A 20,056-nucleotide genomic window follows, 5' to 3' on the forward strand; every position below is an offset into this window, starting at 1 on the left:
GGAGCCTGGTGGGCTGCCATCTATGGGGTCGCACAGAGTCGGACACGACTGAAGCGACTTAGCAGCAGCAACAGCATATTAATAGAAATGTAGATTGTTTCTGATATTTTGCTCTTACCAACAGTGCCTTACCAAGTGACTTTCTACTATGTCTTTTTTGAACCTGTGCAATTTTGTCTTTTTGCCTTTTCATTCTGTTCATGGGGTTCTCAAGGCAAGAATGCATGGGATCACAAAGAGTCAGACACAGTTTAGCAACTGAACAACAGTTTTATCTGCATGCCATTTTCCCTGCACTATACAAGTTTATCTGTCTCACAAATTCCTGCACATGCTCCTGCTGGGTCAACAGGGATGTGCATGTGTAATGCTGTCACACACACTGCAGTGGCCACGCTCCCTCCAAGGGTGCGGCAGTGCTGGCTGTGGCTCGTCCCTGAGGCTTTCTGGGGATGAGAAAGGGGTTAGAGAGTATGGGTGGTTATTTAACTGGAGAACTGGGCTCCCCCATTGCAGCGTTCCCAGCTGTAACTGTTGAAATTCTTATTTCAACTCAAGTAGGGAATGTTTTTATAGTTTAACTAAATAAATTAAGACTCCTTTGGCTGCAAGTAATAAAATACAGTTCAACTCAGCCCCGTGGCGGGTGGGGCAGTGAGAAAGGAAGGGAGGTGGTCATCATCGTAAGGACGAGGACCCCAAAGCAGACAGGCAGCCCTGCTCCCAAGCTCGCACTTGGAGAGGGACTGCATGAGTGACTCAGTGGGCGCGTGAAGGACGTTGAACTTGGGTCAGCCACCCACCCCAGGTCCAGGCAGCTGTGAACAATAAAGCATGTTGTTGTCCAAACCGAAATCTGGAACCTACCACTCTGAGTGAGCAGAGCGACTGAGCAGATATTCCAAATGGCATTGGCTACAGCCACAAATGACATGATTTATCTTAGTCACTTGAATCGTATAACAAAAGAATTTACAAAAGTAGAACAGACATGAAACGGGTTCTGAATGCCCAATAAATCTCTCATTTAAATCACACTAGCGGTTTCTGAGGTTATCCTATCACTGTGGCAAAAATGAGTCAGGTATAAAGAGGCCAGATCCTCACCTCTGCTACTGTTTCTGCTCAGCAGGTAGTTTCCTAATAACTGGGTTATCAGAGAAGACTTTTAGAATAAAAAAATTTTTCTAACATTTTTAAAAACAAAAATTTCTCTTTCATGAGTTAAAAAAAAAAGAAGACCATAGATTTCAGCCTGGCCTATAGAGCATATTTATTTCAAAGTGACGTGTGATGTCACTTTAGGAAAGTGAGCTGTTTCTTTTTTTCAACCTAAAGACCAAATGGCCAGGGAGAAAGCAGCCAAGACTCTGAGTAATCTTATTGAGGGTTCAATTTTCTAAGTATGACCTTATGCTAGCAACAGCTCCTAAGGAACAAGAAAACAAGCTGATCGAGGAAGTCTCGCTTCTATGAGACAAGAGCCTCCAAGACAGCAAAGTCTGAAGGCGAATTCTAATTACATAACAGGAGTGAGTCATCAATGCCATCAGAGATTACAGACAGCTAAGCGGTCACCCGCCCTCTCCCTGCAGTTTTGAAGCACGTAGGCTCTCACGGACCTCATCCACTCCACACCTGACCTTCACTCTCCCTTCCTTTATTTTCCTTTTGTCCCCCTTTTATTTTCCATTGTATGTTGTGTTAGTCAGGGTTCTCCATAGAAACAGACACAGTAACATGAACACACACACACACACACACATATATATATGTTTTATTATAAGGAAGTAGCTCATGTGATTATAGAGATGGGCAGGTCCTAAGAATCTGCAGGGTGGGTAGGCAAGCTGGAGACCCAGGAGAGCCAGCGATTTAGTTCCAGTCCAAGTCTGATGGCCTGAGAATGAGAAAGACTGAGGGTGGAGTCTGAAGTTTTCCAAAAGCTGAGAGGCCCAGGAAGAGCCAGTGTCTTCAGTCAAAAAGCAGGAAAACACCAATATCCCAGTTCAAAGACATTCAGGAAGGAGGGATTCTCTCATCCTCGGGAAGAGTCAGTCTTTTTGCTCTGCTCAGACCTTCATCTGATTGGATAGGGTGCACCTACATTAGGGAGAGCAATCTGCTTTACTCTGTCTACTTATTTAAATCTTTTAGTTTACTTTAAATACATTCCCCGATGTATGTTATTTGTGTTACAAATTATGCTGAAGCTGAAACTCCAGTACTTTGGCCACAGAAGAACTGACTCATTGGAAAAGACCCTAATGCTGGGAAAGATTGAAGGCAGGAGGAGAAGGGGATGACAGAGGATGAGATGGTTGGATGGCATCACTGACTCAAGGGACATGAGTTTGAGCAAGCTCTGGGAGTTGGTGATGGACAGGGAAGCCTGGCGTGCTGCAGTCCATGGGGTCACAAAGAGTTGGACATGACTGAATGCCTGAACTGAACTGATGTTATATATCCACTAGTGTAGATTTATAATTACTTTTTCAGTTTTTGTCTTTTAGACACTGTAAAAGAATCAAGAGTAGAGTTATGAACCAAAATCATAGTGATACTGGTTTTTAGATTTTTTTTTTGTATTGACCTTAGCTACAGAAGTGTATGCTTCATATGGCTTTGAGCTAATGTTCTATCTCTTTGTTTCAACCTGAAATATTCCCTTTATCAAAATAAATTATTTAAATGTTAATCTCATCCACAAATATTCATGTGGGAACACCTAGAATAGTGTTTAGCTGAATATATGGACACTCTGTGGCCCAGTCAAGGTGACACATGAAATTCAGCATCGCAGGCGCGCCTTTCGGTTCTCTTGTGTACAGGCCACTGCTACATGCTCCCCCAACAGTGACCCTGCATGTGGTCAGGTTCTGTGTCCCACTTCTCCTCTTGTTTCTATGGTAAAGTTTCTAGAAAGAGAAATCTAGATTCACCGTCTGAAGTGTCTCAACTCTCACTCACTGTTCAACGCAGATGTCATTTGTCTTCTGTCCCTATCACTGTGTTTTCTTAAGAACATCCACGGGGCTTTATAGTTGGTAAAGAATCCACCTGTAATGCAGGAGGCACTGATTCAATCCCTGGGTCGAGAAGATCCCCTGGAGAGGGAAATGGCAACCCACTCCAGTATTCTTGCCTGGGAAATCCCATGGACAGAGGAGCCTGGAGGGCTACAGTCCATGGGTCGCAAGAGTTGGGCATGACCTAGCGGCTAAGCCACCACCACCAAGAATGCCAATAATCTAATGTAAAATTCTTTGCTCTCTTGCTCTCTGAATTTCCTCCTACCTCTCCAGCCCCTTCCCCTCAGTGGTGTTCCCCAGGGGACACATCGTCTTCCTTTTTGACTTTACAATCTCTGTTCATTAGTGTTACACATTCCATGACTTTATCAGCTCTAAGCCCAGACTCAAAGCCTATCTTCAACATTAACCGCTCTCTGAATCCCAGACTTGTATGTTACTGCTCATGGATTCCTTCTCCACATGACATTCCCCACATGAAACTGGAACTTAACACATTACCTTAAATTCATCGTTTTCTCACAGACTTAATTGCTTCTTTCCATAATGACACTGTCATCCACCCAATCTCCTAAGCTCCTAGCAGTACCGTGGGAGACCATGATAAACACCCCCTATCCTTCACCTTCTAATTCCAATCCATCACCATGCTCTATCCATTTTACATGCTGAACACCCGCCTCCTTGCCTCTCCTTGGGCTTAACCCAGGCCCTCCTAATTTCTCGTCTAGACCCCAGCAGAGCTCTGCATTGGATTTCTCTCTGTCACCATTCCAGCTGCCTTTCCAGTTCATCCATTAGATTCAGTGTGATTTTCCATGACAACAGAATGTGATCAAGTTACTTTCCAGCTAAAACTTTTCGAAGTCTTCCCCATTGTTTTGAGGTTGCAATGTGAAGACTGTTCAACAGTCCAGGAGAGACACTATGAGCTAAGATAGTGGCAGCTGAGATGGAGAGTTGGAGGAGAGGAAGCCAGAGGGCCTCGGGAGTGAGGAGGATCCCTTAGTGATTAGATGTGGGGAGTGGAAATCAAGGAAGTGCTAAGGAAAGCTTTCTACTTCTGACTTGGATAACTAAGCGATCATGGCCTGGTTCTCTGAGACTGGGGACCCAGCCCTTCCTTTGCTGGTGGACAGTAGCCAGTGGAGTTACCTGGGTGGAGCCCCACGTCTGGGGAAGCAAGGCCTCCAGGAAACCTGTCGGTCTGGGCGGAGATGAGTCAGAACCTAGAAAAGAAGAAGAAATAAAAATTAATACCAGATGGGAGAAGGAGGCAATTGAAAGTCCCTATAAATAGTCAGCAACTGAGAACTCTACGGGAGTGGAAGGTGCAGCGAATTGTGTCTTCTCTTCTGCCAGGAGGTTCCTAAAAGTTTGCTGGCAAAGGCCAGGAAAAGAACCAGGGCCATGTGCTCAGCAAGACATTACCTAAGTGCAAAAAGGCTTAAAGGACTTAGAACTCTGACTTCCATCCTCATTTATTTCCTGAGCATTGTCGTTCCCTTCTTTCTTGGTTGGGGTTTTGGCTGTAGTTTGGAGCATCTTGCTGTTTACAGAAAATTTTTAAACATGAATTGTTTAGTTGCTATGCCTCCACATTTAGATGTGCACACAGATGAACTAACAGCTTTTCTCATCTCACCCTCTTCACTGAGTCTTCCCGAGTGAAAACAAAGGAAAGGCTTGTCTCATACACCTTTGAAACATACCTGAGCATTTCCAATTCACGTAATAATCAGTCCCCTCCAGGGATGACTCTGAAAGAACCAAAGTCATCTGCAAGTCTATATACTAACTATATTTAAACTGGCTAAATTGAGCCAAATCACCAATTTGACTGTTTTGTCAAATTCAAGTACGTCCAGTGCATTAGGATATTCAATCCTCAGCAAATTCTTCTTTGGCACAGGCAGAAAGAGACCGGTGGTACTTATTTATTGTTTTTACACAAATGGAAATATATACGTGTGTGTATGCTGCTGCTGCTGCTAAGTCACTTCAGTCGTGTACAACTCTGTGCGACCCCATAGACGGCAGCCCACCAGGCTCCCCCGTCTCTGGGATTCTCCAGGCAAGAACCCTGGAGTGGGTTGCCATTTCCTTCTCCAATGCATGAAAGTGAAAAGGGAAAGTGAAGTCGCTCAGTCGTGTCCGACTCTTAGCCACCCCATGAACTGTAGCCCACCAGGCTCCTCCATCCATGGGATTTTCCAGGCAAGAGTACTGGAGTGGGGTGCCATTGTGTGTATACTCTCTCTCTCTCTCTCTCTCTCTATATATATATATATACACCATACTTAAGAAAAATTTTTTATAGATAACCTGCTTAGAATCCCAAATGGGAATCAAGAGAAGACTGATCTTTCTGGCAAAGAGCAACAAAACATCTGACTTTTTGCTCCACAAGCAGGTGTGGCTGATGGACTGTTTCATGTAAGGTATAATTAATTCTGTCTTTCCGTCTTAGTTACCAAAATAAACTGTGTAAATCTGAACATGATAGAAGGACTCTATCATCAGCTGACAAGGCTCTGCAGCCTAGGGACATGAAATTACTAAGGAAGACAAGTCGGGAAGTGTGCAATTTCAAGAGGCCTCTGCTTCAGATACTGGCAGTGGCCGGACAGTGAAGAGCCAGCGTGCTCAGCTGGCTAACCAGTCAGGGCCTAGAGCTGTCCTCAAGCCATAAGGGGGACGCAGCTGGTTTCAGCCCTTGGGCTCTGCTCCTCCCCCTCTTGGTGTCCTCCTCTAGGGAGCATTACCTGGCCCCCTGACGAGGGTCTTTCTGACACCTTTGCCCATACATCTGACTCAGGCCAAGCCTTGAGCCATCAGGACACTGCCCAGGTGATGAAAGGGGGACCAGATAAATGCATTCAACTTATGATGTCTCTACTGATGGCTGCTTGGGGCTTCCCAGGTGGCTCAGTGGTAAAGAATCCGCCTGCCAATGCAGGAGACACCAGTTCAATCCCTAGGTCAGGAAGATCCCCTGGAGGAGGAAATGGCAACCCACTCCAAGATTCTTGCCTGGAGAATTCCATGGACAGAGGAGCCTGGCAGGCTATAGTCCATGGGGTTGCAAAAGAGTTGGACATGACTTAGCAACTCAACAATAACAACAACTGATAAATGTCCGGCTTCTGTGCCTTTTCATTAAATAGCACCGCATTTTCACTATCATCTTCAAGGTCTTACATCAAAGGCTCAAGCAAAGTGGAAACATCGCGCAGTGTGACAGGGTCAGAGACAGACAGGGAGTCAGAAACAGAAAGAGACAGGAAGAGACTGTCTTTGGTTAATAGCACCTTTTCTGGTATCTCACCAATTACATATCCAAGTGACATGTATTCAGTCCTACATCTAACAAGATGTAGAATTGAGGACACCGTTTTGTCTGAGCCCTTCAGCTCACACATTAGGAAACCAGGGCCTAGAAATGACTGAGCTGCCCACAGTCACACACCTGGGACCAGAGGCCGGGTCTCCTGATTTCAGGCCACTTGTCTTCCTACCGCATTCCCAGTCGTGGATGGCCAAATAGAAGAGGAGGAAAGCTGGAGAACCTGGCTTATCTTAGCAGCTACCCAGGCCCCTTCCCATCAAGGATCTTAAATATAAGGGTCAGATACCTGACTAAAGACACATCCAAGAAGAAACGGGGAAGATATAGACTCCGTGGTCCACTGGCCTCAGTGTGGGAAATGAAATAAGTTGCCAGGAAACCAGGAACTTAGACTGTCCGAGGCACGCTGTGAAGGCTGCCTTCCTTAACTGCGGATATCCCAGCCCACAGGAATAGCCATCCTGCATGCAGAAGTCCTGCATGTTCACCTAGGCCCGGGCCGGGAACACTGCCCCTCCTCTGGCTTCCAATCCACCCACCCCTTCCTTTAGAAAGTTCTTCTTTCCTGTCACCAAGAATTCTCACCAAGCTCCAGGGAAAGCGTCTACGTCATCATATGTTTTCATTCAACAAGCATTTATTAAGCATCTACTGGGTACCAGATGGGGCTTCCCAGGTGGCACAGTGGTAAAGAACCTGACTGCCAATGCAGGAGATGCAAGAGATGTGGGTCGGGAAGATCCTCTGGAGTAGGAAATGGCAACCCACTTCATATTCTTCCCTAGAAAATTCCATGGTTAGAGGAGCCTGGTAGGCTACAGTCCACAGGGTCGCAAAGAGTTGGACGTGACTGAGCACGCATGCGCGTAGCATGCAGTGTACTAGATACTAAGCTAGGTCCTGGGGAAATACAGATGGAGCAGACACAGGTATTCTTCTCAAGAGCTCATCATCTGAAGGCCCTATTCATGTGCAACTGCTTGCTCATGGGTCTGATAGCCTCATGTGGACAATGGGCATATTTTTAAACCCCAAATCCCAACATATGGTCCCAAAAAAATTGCTTTTCTAGTTTGAAACTGTTCTATATGAACATCTTTAAAAGGCTTGAAAGTTAAATTGCTTTCATAAGTCCTTTTAACAAGTTTCCTTTACTGAAAAGAAATAAAATATATTAAATCAGGCTTTTTTGAGAAAAATCTGCATTATATGTTCATCAAACCCATATGTGTTAACTTGTAAAACCTTATAATCATAGGCTATTGCAGTTGGAAAGGATCTGAAATAACACCTAAGCCAGTAGCTTTGAATTTTTTAATTTTATGTTTTAAACAATGAAACACGTTTCAAGCCAAATACCACCCAAAGTTCCCAAATACAAAACAGTTAAAACTGGACCTGCTTTGGTCAGAGGAGAGATGGAGAGCTCAGTAGAGTCTTCTCTTCTAAACTCCCTCACCCCTCCCACCACCTCTGTTCCCACAGATTTTGGAACTTCACCCCACAAAAAGGACTGTCCAACCACCCATTATGTCCCAAAATGGGGACACTGAGCTCCAAAGAGAATATGACCTCCTTCTGATGAATTATCTCTATGAAAGAGTCTTATCTAATGAAAGAGGCCTGTTCCCCAATAAGGTCACGTTCTGAGATACTAGGAGGTAGGACTTCAACATATGAATTGGGGAATCGGGGCAGAGGGAATGCAATTCAACCCACAGCGTTGCTTCCTGCCCTCTTCAGATGAAGGTCCCGGTCAAGCCAAGGAAGTCCCTGATACCAGATCCTTAAGGGACAGTCGTGAACCTGTTTGACCCCTGCTGGGAAGAAGTCTGGGGACAGTCAGTGCACAGAGAAATGGGGAGGTTAGAGAGGGTGGCTCCATGGCCAGGGAGAGGGATTAGCCTTAGCGGGAGGGGAGACACTTCCTGTATTGTCGCAAGGAGGTAGAGGGGAGAAGGGATGATTGTGCATGCAGAATGATATACAAATATGAAGGATGGAAGTCAAGGGAGTGGCTTCAGACGGACCAACTTTCTTCACGAAGCAGGAGGAGAGACTGCCTGGGGAGACCGACAGTGGAGGCTGGGGTTGGGGCTCAGGAGACAGACAGGAAGTGGAACCGGAGATTTGAGGAAGGTAGAGACAGTTCGAAAGAGCCTTGTGCATGACGGACAGTAGTCAGCTCTGTCCTGAGTAGCGGCCCAGCACATCATTAAGGAAGGTCCAGTATCATTGCTTTAGGAAAATGGTACACAGGGCGGCGAGCTGAGCAGGGGAAGAGAGAAGGGCTGCCTGACAGTAACCAGGGTCCAGATGGCATCGGTGACCAAAGTTTATAGAGGCACCATCTGCAGGGTGTGAGGTTTTTCCAGCCATGCTTCAACAGCCGGGAGATTGATGTAGAGAAAGTAAACAACTGCGTTGATCCAGACCTAGGCTTTGCCCAGGAGGCTGCGATAGCAGGACAAAGGGGCAAGGAGACTGAGGAGATCTGCATGAGGAGGGTGAAGTCGGGGGGAAGCTCAGAGGCCAGGTCGGTAGAGAAGCCAGTGGGCAGTGAGCGGGCTGTGCTATTTCTGCAGAAGAGCATTGCACGTGCCCCTTGCTCTCTGTTGACCAGAGCATGTGGTCTCTACTGCCTGCTGGAGGAGCAGACACTGCCAGATGTGACCCCTAACGAGCTGTAAGCTGACAGGCTCCTCAGCTGACCTTCCTCCTCTAAGGTGGTCCTGACTGGCCCCAGCTGGGTAATTCAGCGACTTGCACCCAGCCACAAGGGGTAGGCATGCCCTTGGGACACACATACCCCTATGAAAGGATGAGAGGTCAACACCAGCTGGTGTATTGATTCAATCCCTATGTCAGTTTTCTAATCTGGGTGTTATTTTTAAATGCTGTATGGGTCAATTCTGTTTATTGGGATTTTTATTACTGTGAATCTTCCACGGCCACATATCTTCTCTTAATGTGCATCTACTGATATTATTAGTAGTCAACTCAGAACTCCAAGTTACTAGAATCACTTTAGTATCTTCAGATGCAAAATAATCAGGGTGACGGGCAGGGGTGGAGAAACTTTTTAGTATCATATGAAAAATACTCCTAATACAGCATGATTAAAACTAAAAAACAAGTACCAAACTTTGTTAGAAGCAATGGAGACTCTCATACCCTGCCAGTAAGAATGTAAATTGGTACAACCACTTTGGAAAACAAAGTGGTTGTACCAATTTGGTTGATATTTTCCATTAAAAAAACGTTGATATTTTCCATTAAAATTGAAGATATGCATATCCATCATCCAGCAGTTCCATTCCTGGGTATATGCACAGAAGAAATAGATAAAGATCTACCTAGCATAAATTCTTGATAATGGTCTAACACCAGCAACAACTCAGTTGTCCATCAGCATTAAAATGGAAGGATACCCACAAGGTGGAATACTGTACAGCAATGAAATCTACAGGCTACAGCCGTAGGCAGCAGCATCAATGAATTTCACATCCGTAATGCCTAGCGGAAGAAACCAACATAAACACATACTGTGTGATATGTCCTGCCTTTAAAGGAAAAGAAAGTTGTATTAGCAAAGGCACTGGACAGTCCTTTCTGGGGTCCTGGCAGTGTTCTATATCTTGACCCGGGTGTGGTTACATTTATGATAATTTATTAAGCTCTACATTGTTTTGTACAGTTTTCCGCATGTGTCATATTTCACAATAAAGAATTATTGGAATCTCTCTATATACATTCTATCCATGGTGCTGCAGTTTATAGGATCCCCATAGACAGATCAGCTCTGAATGGTCACCTTTAAGCTCAGACACCTCAGGCAGTTGAAATGCCTCTGGGGGCGAAGACCTCAGTGAGACGTGGACCCTTTCACAGCTGATTCTCTCCACTGTCCAGACTGAGATCCTTGAGCAACATGGATGGTGCAGGCAGAGTCTGCATGTTACGGGCCTGTGTCCTCCTGCCTGGCCACTGCGAGTACCCCAGAGGGAAGTCTTCTTCCTCTTAACCGAAATTACAAATACTGTGTTTATCAAACAAACTACAGGATGACGTTCCCATCCTAGGAGAAGTGAGAGGCGCCCAGCTCCCTGTTACCCTCCAGTTGGAAAGGGAGGGTAAGGAAGGAAGACTGGGAAGACTGCTAGGAAGACTTCTCTGCCTTGAGGCCGCTGATAGGCTCATTACACAGTTCACCAAGCTTCTACAATGTCTTAGACACAATCCTTATTTATGCTCCACAGTTTAAAACATCCATTTAGTTTTGATTTTTCATTCTGGATGGGAAAAACACTTTCCTTTTACAAAGATTCAGATTCCTGATTCTCTAAAAGACTTCCAAATGCCCCACATGGTTTAAGTATCAAGAGTTTTTCTAAAAATATATATTTCAACTACAGTCTATAAAGATACACACATATCTCATACCAAAACAACCTATGGCTGAGACATGATGAACGGAAAGTGAAAAACTGGCCAGTACTAACCAACCAAAAGCCCAGGCAATTTTTTTTTTTTTTTGCAAAAAATCAAATTCCGGGCTTTGTATCTGAGCTGTTTAAAAGGCTCATCGCCAAAGTACCAGTTCTCCTCATTTTGGAGAAACAAGAAAAGCATATGGCTTCAGGGACCTTCATAAGTTGATGCCAAAAAGTGGAGCCAGGCACATTTCAAGATCATCAAAGGAACAGCAGGTTGGATTAGTTTAAAGGGGAATGGGGGCGTCTCAGGTGGCTCAGTGGTAAAGAATCCGCCTGCCAAGCAGAAGACACAGGTTCAAACCCTGGGTCGGGAGATCCCCTGGAGAAGGAAATGGCAACCCAGTCCAGTATTCTTGCCTGGAGAATTCCATGGACAGAGGAGCCTGGCGGGCTGCAGTCCACAAGGTCACAAAGGGTCGGACACGACTGAGCAACTGAACAGCAGCAGCAGCAGTAGGTGAGGCAGGGAGGTCGAGGTGCCGAGAAACAAGGGAAATCAATGGCAGAGAAAGTTGTAGGTTACAGACAATGAAGGATCACTCATTCTACCATTTTAGCCCAGTAAGAAACACCTGGCTAACATCTACCCATCGCACAAGACTCCAGCCAACGTTTACTTTTTCCCTCCTTGGTGCTCTTACCACACCCGCTTTGCATTCTGCCAGAATTGCTGTAACATTTTATAGGGCCGGATTATTCTGTTTGCCCTCCTAGACTGTGAGCTCTTTGAGAACAGGACCATACTTTGTGCATCTCTAAGGTTTCAGCTCATGCATAATAAAAAATATATTTACCATATTTTCCATAAATATTACCCTTGGCTGCATGAATGAACGATGGGTTCCATTAATGAGACAACTCTATTGCTGAGACTTTGGATTCTATTAACAAGATTTCCAGCTCCTGTGATGCCACCCATAAGTGATGAAAAGCATCTTGGCCTCTGCCAGAGTTTACCCACTCTTTTTTTAACTTCTCTTTTCAGGCCCAGGAAGCTGTGAGCTCCCTAATATCATATACCAGCATGAGAACACAGTGTGTTCTCTAAGTAGAGCTATGAAAACGAAGAATCTGATCAGCCAACTAAAACACTGGGATCATCCTTTTCAAGACCCAGAACTCCAGCATTCTTTGGCGTAAGAGACAGAGAGGCACCTGGGAAAATGTGGGCAAGGGTGAGTACTATTGAAAAAACCACGTATTATGTGTGGTCCGACTCAGACAAATGCATTTGAAACAGTAATAGAAATGGTATTCCATTTCCCACCCAGGATTGCAACTAACGCTTGAAATGGAAGGTTTATGTTAGGCCCCCAGATTTTGCTCTGTTAGGTGAATCTTTTTACACGGATGTGCTGATACCCACGGAAACTCCTCTTCCGTTCAGAAATCTCAGGGGAAGAATCTCTTGGGACAGAGGTCGAATATTCCACCTTGTGTAGTAGTGCCCTAGCAAGTCTGGAGCTTGCACTTCTGAACTGATCAGAAGCTGATCACCTGGGTCGTTGGCCCCCAACGTTTTTGGCACCGGGCACCGGTCTCATGGAAAACAATTTTTCCATGGACTGGAGGTGGGGGATGGGGATGGCGTCAGGGTGATTCAAGGACATTATTTATTTATTGTGCACTTTATTTCTATTATCTTTAAATCAGCTCCACCTCAGATCATCAGGCATTAGATCCTGAAGGTGGGGGACCCCTGACCTGGGTTACCAATTAGCCAGTCCTCTGGTGTCTCCTCTCTCTGTCTGCTAGTCCTAAACCAATCCTTTTTCATTCAGCTGTTCCATAAGAAAACATGTTGGCCTAGGGTGGAGGTTAGGGTTAAAAGAGTCCATCCTTCTTTTGAACCAAGGCTTGCTAAGGTCTTATGGAAACTAAGCAAAAGAATCGACGTGTAATTTCGCCTATTAATTGACTTCTAGTGGAGGCAGGCAGCGTGCTCTTGCGTGGTACCCTTGGAGGCAGACCTGGATTTAAGCCTCACTCCACTAACTTGAGACTTTTGAATCTGTTTTCAAGTTTATAAAATGGTGATAGAAGGACTGTCTTGAGGATGAAATGAGAAAGTGTACATAAAGTAACTTGTGCTCAATGGGAAAAAAGTTAATTCCTCTATGGGTTAGGATCAGTAATCTGTTGTCTCTATCACGTAACAACTAACCATCAACACAAGAAAACTCCAGGTAGCCATGGGAGTCCATATACATGTAAATGGCTGTCAGTTAAACAAAATGACAAATACCTTCTTAAAATATTTTAAGTAACAAAAGGATTTCTTTTATTCGACCAGCTAGGCTGTCATATCACTGTACTGTTTGAAAGTTAAAGGCCTATTAAAAATCTTCCCTAGTCCTAGGGTTCTATGACAAAAATCTGTGACAGAATTGGACACTTGGAGGCCTCCACCCAAGTCTGAATTCAAACTGGAGCAAATTACGTTTGTGATTCCTCGAGGCATTCAATGTGAATTAATTTCTTAATGAAGAGTGAAATAAACATCACCTCCTCTCATTTTTTTCTACCTGCTCAGGCAGTTTTCCTAAAGTAAGACAAAAGCAGAGGAAGGAAATAAGAAAGAAAGGGAGAAAGAAGAGGAGGGAAGAAAGGAAGATAGCCTTCTCCAAAGCAAGGCGTATTTCACTTCATTTCAGTCCCTGCAGTGAATATTAGCTCTGGGGTATTTCAAATACAGGTTGCTTCTCAACTTTTGGTACCCTCACCTTGAAAACCAGACATTCCTACCACCCGGAATCCTCAATTTGCTTATCTACATTCAGAGTCCAAGAGTCCTTTGAGATCATTAATTTCACAACTTTGGAGTGATTTTTTTTTCTCATCACTGAAATTTATTTAAAATATTCCATACACACACACACACACACACACACTTACATGACAGAAGACTATGTAGGATGTAAATATTTGGCAGCTCTCAGTGTCACCTATTAAAAAGGAACATTTATTCCCGGCTGTCAGGGCTTCCTAAGGATATATTCCTGCTGCTCTTCGGGGAGAAGGCGAGACAGTGTGCCGGCTGCACAAACGGCCGTGAAATCAGACTGCCCGATTTGAATCCCAGCGCCGCCACTGATGGGAAGTGGGACTTTGATCAAGTTATTTAACCTGTCTTTGCCTCAGTTTATTCATCTATAAAATGGGGGTGAGAATAGTATCTACCTCAAGGGGTTCTCTTGACGATTATGTATGTAAGTTGCTTAGAGTTGCATTTGGCAAGCCCTCCAATCAGACCTGGCGAGGGGGTGGGGGCCGCTTCCCAGGTGGCGCTAGTGGTAAAGAACTCACCTGCCAATATGGGAAACACGAGAGACACAGGTTCGATCCCTGAGTTGGGAGATCCCCTGGAGTAGGAAATGGCAACCCACTCCAGTCTTCCTGCCTGGAGAATCCCCATGCATAGAGGAGCCTGGTGGGCTACAGTCCACAGGGTGGCAACGAGTTGGACACGACTGAGCTACTGAGCACACCCAACAATCAGTGAGACCTGGAGTCCTGTAGCACAGATGAAATAAAGTCTATGCAGCTAAACTAAACCACCAAAGGGGGAAGATGGGAGAAGCAGAGTGTCAGGAAAGGCTGGAGAGATGACGAACCTTTGGGAATCAGGCTTATGCTGACGTGGCTGATCTCCTGAGACCCCTCAGGCTGCGGTTTTCTGGCTCCAAGAGTGACGGTGGAGAACCCATGAGCGCGTGGCCCAAAAAAGTTTGTTTGGGGAGACCTGTGCTAAATCCATAAACACTCCTGAAAGGAAGCACTTACCAAAGAGCTCAGCAAACACCGGCAGGCCCTGAGGCAAACATGAGTACAGATATCAGTGTGAGGAGAAAGTGGAGGGACTTCCCTGGTAGTCCAGTGGCTAAGACTCTGCGCTCCCAGTGCAGGGGCCCGGGTTCTATCCCCAGTCAGGGAACCAGCTCCTGCCTGCCGCAACTAAGACCCGGCGTTTTCAAATAAATCAATATATATTTATTAAAACAACAAAAAAAAAGAAAGTGGAGAATGCAACTCCCACCTGGAGGGCCAGCTGAGGGCTGCAGAGAGGCCAGCAAGCAGCCTTCTTCTGCATCCAGCTGGAGTCAGTGTGTGTGGGGGCAGCTGGTCAAGCCCCCAGACCTACTTCACACTCTTCCCTAATCTCTTGATGTCAGCCATGGTGGGGGTATTTACAGCACAGAAGTCGGCAGAAACTGCTTCATGTTGTTTTGCATTTAGAAAGCCGGGAGTTAAATATTCCCCAACACACTGCTGGGGGAGAGTGAAAGGCTGGCTTGGAAAAAACTGAAGGAAAAAACCCTTTAAACTGCAAAGCTTTTTCTCTGGTGTCCCTGACTCTTCCCCTTTGTATGAAGGCAGGAAGCTGGAAGTTGGACAAGGTCTGTTAGGGTTTCTCTAAAGAAGAAAGCCAGACTGAGTCTGTGCTTCACAGAGGCCAGAAAAGCGCTGACTGACAGAACTTGAAAATGGTGTCCTTTTTTCCCATTAAATATAAGTTCACCCCCGGTCCAAACTAGTTGTCAGACGGTGGATTTACAGGCTTGTGATAAGTGTCCTAAAAAGGAAAATACGTTGAGGTTGGGGTAGTTCACATACTATTTTTTCACCTCTTTAAAAATATGATTTTTTTGATATATTTTAGAGAATACGAAAGCTGTCTACTGGGAATTATTACCTTACCTCCTCCCATCTAAAAAGACACTTTAAGTTGTTCAGATTTCTGAGTTGTTCCTTGAGAGGAAAGATGAAAGAAGAGGGACAGAAATGAAGTACCTCGAAATCTGCCTTTATCAGTCCACAGGGGCTGTCACTATGGAGCCCTCCAGCCCCGGTGACTTCACAGAAATGTATGTTCTGGCGATTCTGGAGGCAGGAAGCCCAAATTCAAGCTGGCAACAGTCTGGTTTCTCCTGAGGCCTCTCTCCTTGGCCTGTAGGCGGCCGTCTTTTCTCTGAGTCCTACGTGGCCTCCTCTCCGCATGCCTGTGTGCTCATCTCTTCTCACAAGGACACCAGTCCTGCTGGAGCAGCATCCGCTCTGGTGACCTGACTGACCCTTCATCACCTCTTCAGAGACTTATCTCCAGGCCAAGTCACATTCTGAGACGTGGGAGGGGACCTCAACATACAAATTTGGAAAGGGACGCAAGCCCAGAACACTGACTAAACACACGGAACACGAATCCACAGGGAAAATTTGGTTTGACAGCCTCACAGGTTGAGTTCCCAGAGAAGCAAACTCTGGAAAGACGGAGAATGGCATGCAGGGGGTGATGGGGAGCCGTCTCAAGAATATGTACAAGCAGTGAAGGAAGCAGGATTAGGTGGAGAGAGGACTGACCTCAGCGCAGTCACAGTAAAGGCCCCGGCTAAGCGCACAGACCCTCTGGGGTGGCCCTTCCGAGGGTCCGAAACTGAAGCCAATGGGTGGACCAGCTGCAGGGAGTGGACTGCCCCAGGTAGGAGGCATGATGTCCCTGAGACCAGCCTGAGATGCTGTCTTCTGTTGAGGACGGTCTAAGGGAGACTCATCCGGGAGCTGCCAGTGGCCGAGTTTCCAGGTGCTGACAGGATGATTGCTCGGTCTCAAGTGGGGCCCCCGGTTAGTGCTCTGCAGTGTCCACAGCGACACACATAAATGGATGTCCCCTAAGCGGATGGAAGGATTCACCGTCATCTTCTTAAGAAATTTCTCATCATAGCTCTCAGTAGGTTGCTGCTAAGTCGCTTCAGTCGTGTCCGACTCTGCGACCCCATGGACTGCAGCCTACCAGGCTCTTCCGTCCATGGGATTTTCCAGGCAAGTGTACTGGAGTGGGTTTCCATTGCCTTCTCCTGGTTAAAAGGAGGTTTAACTGAAGGTTAATTGTCTTCAGTAGGTTAAAAGGTGACTAATTCTGAACCCTAAAACATGGAACCCAATTCTGCACACATAGAGAAAGCCCAGCAGGATGGTGACAGAGTGGCTTAGTGGGGAAAGGATGCTCTCTGGAGCCAAAAAGATAGGATTCAAATCTCTACCCCACTCTTTACTAACATTTCTTACCCCCTCTCCACCTCCGATTCCTCCTCTGCAAAGTGAGGAGAATAATGCCAACTTACGTCAGACTGTTGAAAGATTTAAATAAAAAATATGTACTCAGAGCGGCTAGCACTATGTTTCATGCAAAGAAGGCCTCCGAAAAGAATTAGCTGCCTTCCCTTTCTTTCAGCAAATGGAAAAGAGACGATTCCTCTCCTAACTTGAAGGAGGACATCTCTTAGATTCTGGGGTGATCTAAAGATGTCTGGGGACGTTTCTTTCTGCTGTTCTTCACTGTCACCAGCTCTGTCGATGTGGAAATACACCTCCCGTCACAAAGACCTCGCCCCCTTGCATAAATACCAAGTTTATTCCAAAAGTAAAACATGCATAAATTATGTTGGTGTACAATCAAACCAACTCTCCATTTCAATACGTAGTTTTATTGGGGTATAAATCACTACTACGGGGCAATTTAGTGCAGACAGAGATTGTATCAGGAGACTCAGATCCCCTGAGCTTGTCTGGAAAATGGGAAGCGTATTCCAGGATGAAGTGTCGTGCATGGGTAAGGGTTGCTGAGCCTGCAAAGAAACACACCTGGACAGAGGTTGAACTGTCTCATCTAAATCAAGTCAGGTTGAGCTCCCCTTGGTGGGAACGCTGAGGGCTGACTATGTTCGATTGTGGATCACAAAGCCCCAAAGAAGCGACACTGTCAAAGAGACATCAGACCTAGGTCCAGTTTGACATGGGGCCACGTGCTTTCCCAGCATCTTCTGGCTTTCTTTTCCCATGGAGAGGCCTCATTTATTCTAAAGTATGAAGCCTTGGGGGTTTCTTGAAAATGGTACTTTCACTCAGTAAAATTAAGTTGGGATGAAAACGGTTTCTAGTGGGAATCTGTTCTGGAAAAGGATTAAACTAAAAACATGGAAAGAGCAGCTCTTCCCCTCAAAATGATCAGTAGCCACCTAGACCTGATCACTTTCCACGTGACAAAAAAAAAAAATTCTAGAAGCAGCACAAGAAAAACATCACAGCCACTGAGAAGTCAGAGGTGACTCTACACTCACCATCTCCCCACAAACATGACGAGTGTGGGAATCAGCGAGCTTTTCGTCCTTAGGCCTATTCTGAGTTCTCTTATTGATGGAGGTTTCTGTTATAATTTTCCCACAATTGTCCTATATTCTCTTTTTAAAAGTATTTCTCTGGGTTTGACCAGGGCTCGGTAACACACACAGAGTCACAATTACACCATAAAGAATCACACATATGCAGCCCTTTAAGCATTACCCACAGATCCTTCTGACTTTTTACCATCTCTTTGAGAGAAACATCTTTGAGAAAGACATCCAAGTAAACAGCAGACTTATATCCAGCTTCCTTCCTCTGTTCAAATCTCTATCTCTGATCTGTACTTGCCATTTATTCAGTTCAGTTCAGTTACTCAGTCATGTCCGACTCTCTGTGAACCCGTGGACTGCAGCACGCCAGGCTTCCTTGTCCATCACCAGCTCCCAAAGCCTGCTGAAATTCATGTCCATCGAGTTGGTGATGCCATCCAACCATCTCATCCTCTGTCGCCCCCTTCTCCTCCTGCCTCCCAGCATCAGGGTCTTTTCCAATGAGTTAGTTCTTCGCATCAGGTGGCCAAAGTATTTGAGCTTCATCTTCAGCATCAGTCCTTCCAGTGAATATTCAGGACTGATTTCCTTTAGGATTGACTGGTTTGATCTCCTTGCAGTCTAAGGACCTCTCAAGAGAGTCTTCTCCAACACCACAGTTCAAAGCATCAATTCTTCGGCACTCAGCCTTCTTTATGGTCCGACTCTCACATCCATACATGACTGCTGTTTATTAGATGTAGCATTTTAGAACTGGAAGGTCATGCTAGTCAGAGTAGTCCTGCTGTGAGCTGCAGTAACAAGTAAATCCTGTCATCTTGGGGGGCCAGCCCAGTACAGTTCAGTCCTCACTCCTGTGAGAGTCCATGACTCTCTTGGGCAGCTGTCCTCAGGAATCTGGCTTTCCATTATGTGGCCCCACCATCTCAGGGTCCTCCCCTTCCAGCAGTATGGCTAAGAGAGAGAGGGTGGGGGACTTTCTAGGGAGCAGGCCAGGAACATGGAGTAATCACTTCCGCCAGCAGGCTACTAGCTGAGAACTAAGAAGCTCGAAGATGATAATAGTGTTTGCCTCAGAGAGTCCTCAAATGCCCCTTGCTTCCCATCCCTTCAAGTTTTTTGTTACTTGGTTTTTTTTCAGTTGAGGCAACAGAGACCCAAAGAGCATAAGTTACACACAGCTCATCACACAGCTAATCAGCAGCAGTTCAGTCTGGCCAAGAGGCTCCTGCCCATTCCTGTTGCTTTCAGTTAGTGTATAAAAGGGCTCATAAAAATCTCAAGATACAGTTGGAGCATTGTTTCTAGAACTTTCTATCCAGAACTCCAGGGTGAGAAGGACTATGACCACCCCTGCTCTGAACCCACAATTCCGGCACAGTTCTCAGCCTGGGAGCTGGACAGATGAGTGTTTCAGGGAGCAAGTGCCAGTAGCAAACCCTAATTACAGGAAATGCCTCTTGGCTCCCAAGGGATATGAAATTACTTTGCGGAAAGTCAAGAAAAATAGAAACAGAATACCCTGTAATGCTTTATTCAGAGGCCAGAGTCACCTATTAGGGCTTGTGTTTTGTGCTCGATTCTACCAAGAGAGCTTAAAGGGTGGAGACAGAGATTATATAGAGAGAAAGTCTGGATGGTGTCAGCCCCAGTCCCAACCATCACACTGTCCTACGAAAAAGACGCCCGGACGTCCTCCTCACAGTTGAAATCGAATGTGAGAAAAAAACAGAGGTTTCCCAAAAATACCTGATAAGGAATGAGAAAGTGGGCCAGGGAAGGCTGGTCTCCTTGTCAGGTTCTGAAAGTTGCCTGGAGAAACCTTGGCCACATCTCTGACTGTCTCCATCAATGTCTACTGAACATTCAGTTATGTATCTATTTTTTTACACCCTGACTTGATCATCATGAAGGTTCTACATCTGGATTTTTTTTGCCTGGATTTTAACTTTTTCATCTGGAGATATGACATTGAGGACAGGCTGCACGTTAGTTCTCTTAGGTTTAAGA

At 45.6% G+C, this 20,056-nt stretch overlaps 1 protein-coding gene across 1 annotated transcript in view; it reads left to right on the plus strand.

Moving 5' to 3' along the window:
* Positions 1-20,056, plus strand: part of NEDD9 (neural precursor cell expressed, developmentally down-regulated 9) — a 190,296-nt gene that overhangs the window by 56,937 nt on the left and 113,303 nt on the right. The window contains exon 2 of the mRNA XM_027525408.1: positions 11,863-12,052. Coding sequence (XP_027381209.1) covers positions 12,041-12,052 — 12 coding nt within the window. The 5' untranslated portion in view covers positions 11,863-12,040. The remainder of the gene's footprint in view (positions 1-11,862; positions 12,053-20,056) is intronic.

The sequence above is a fragment of the Bos indicus x Bos taurus genome, chromosome 23 (genome assembly GCF_003369695.1).
Source record: "Bos indicus x Bos taurus breed Angus x Brahman F1 hybrid chromosome 23, Bos_hybrid_MaternalHap_v2.0, whole genome shotgun sequence".
In the NCBI taxonomy this organism is placed as follows: Eukaryota; Metazoa; Chordata; class Mammalia; order Artiodactyla; family Bovidae; genus Bos; species Bos indicus x Bos taurus.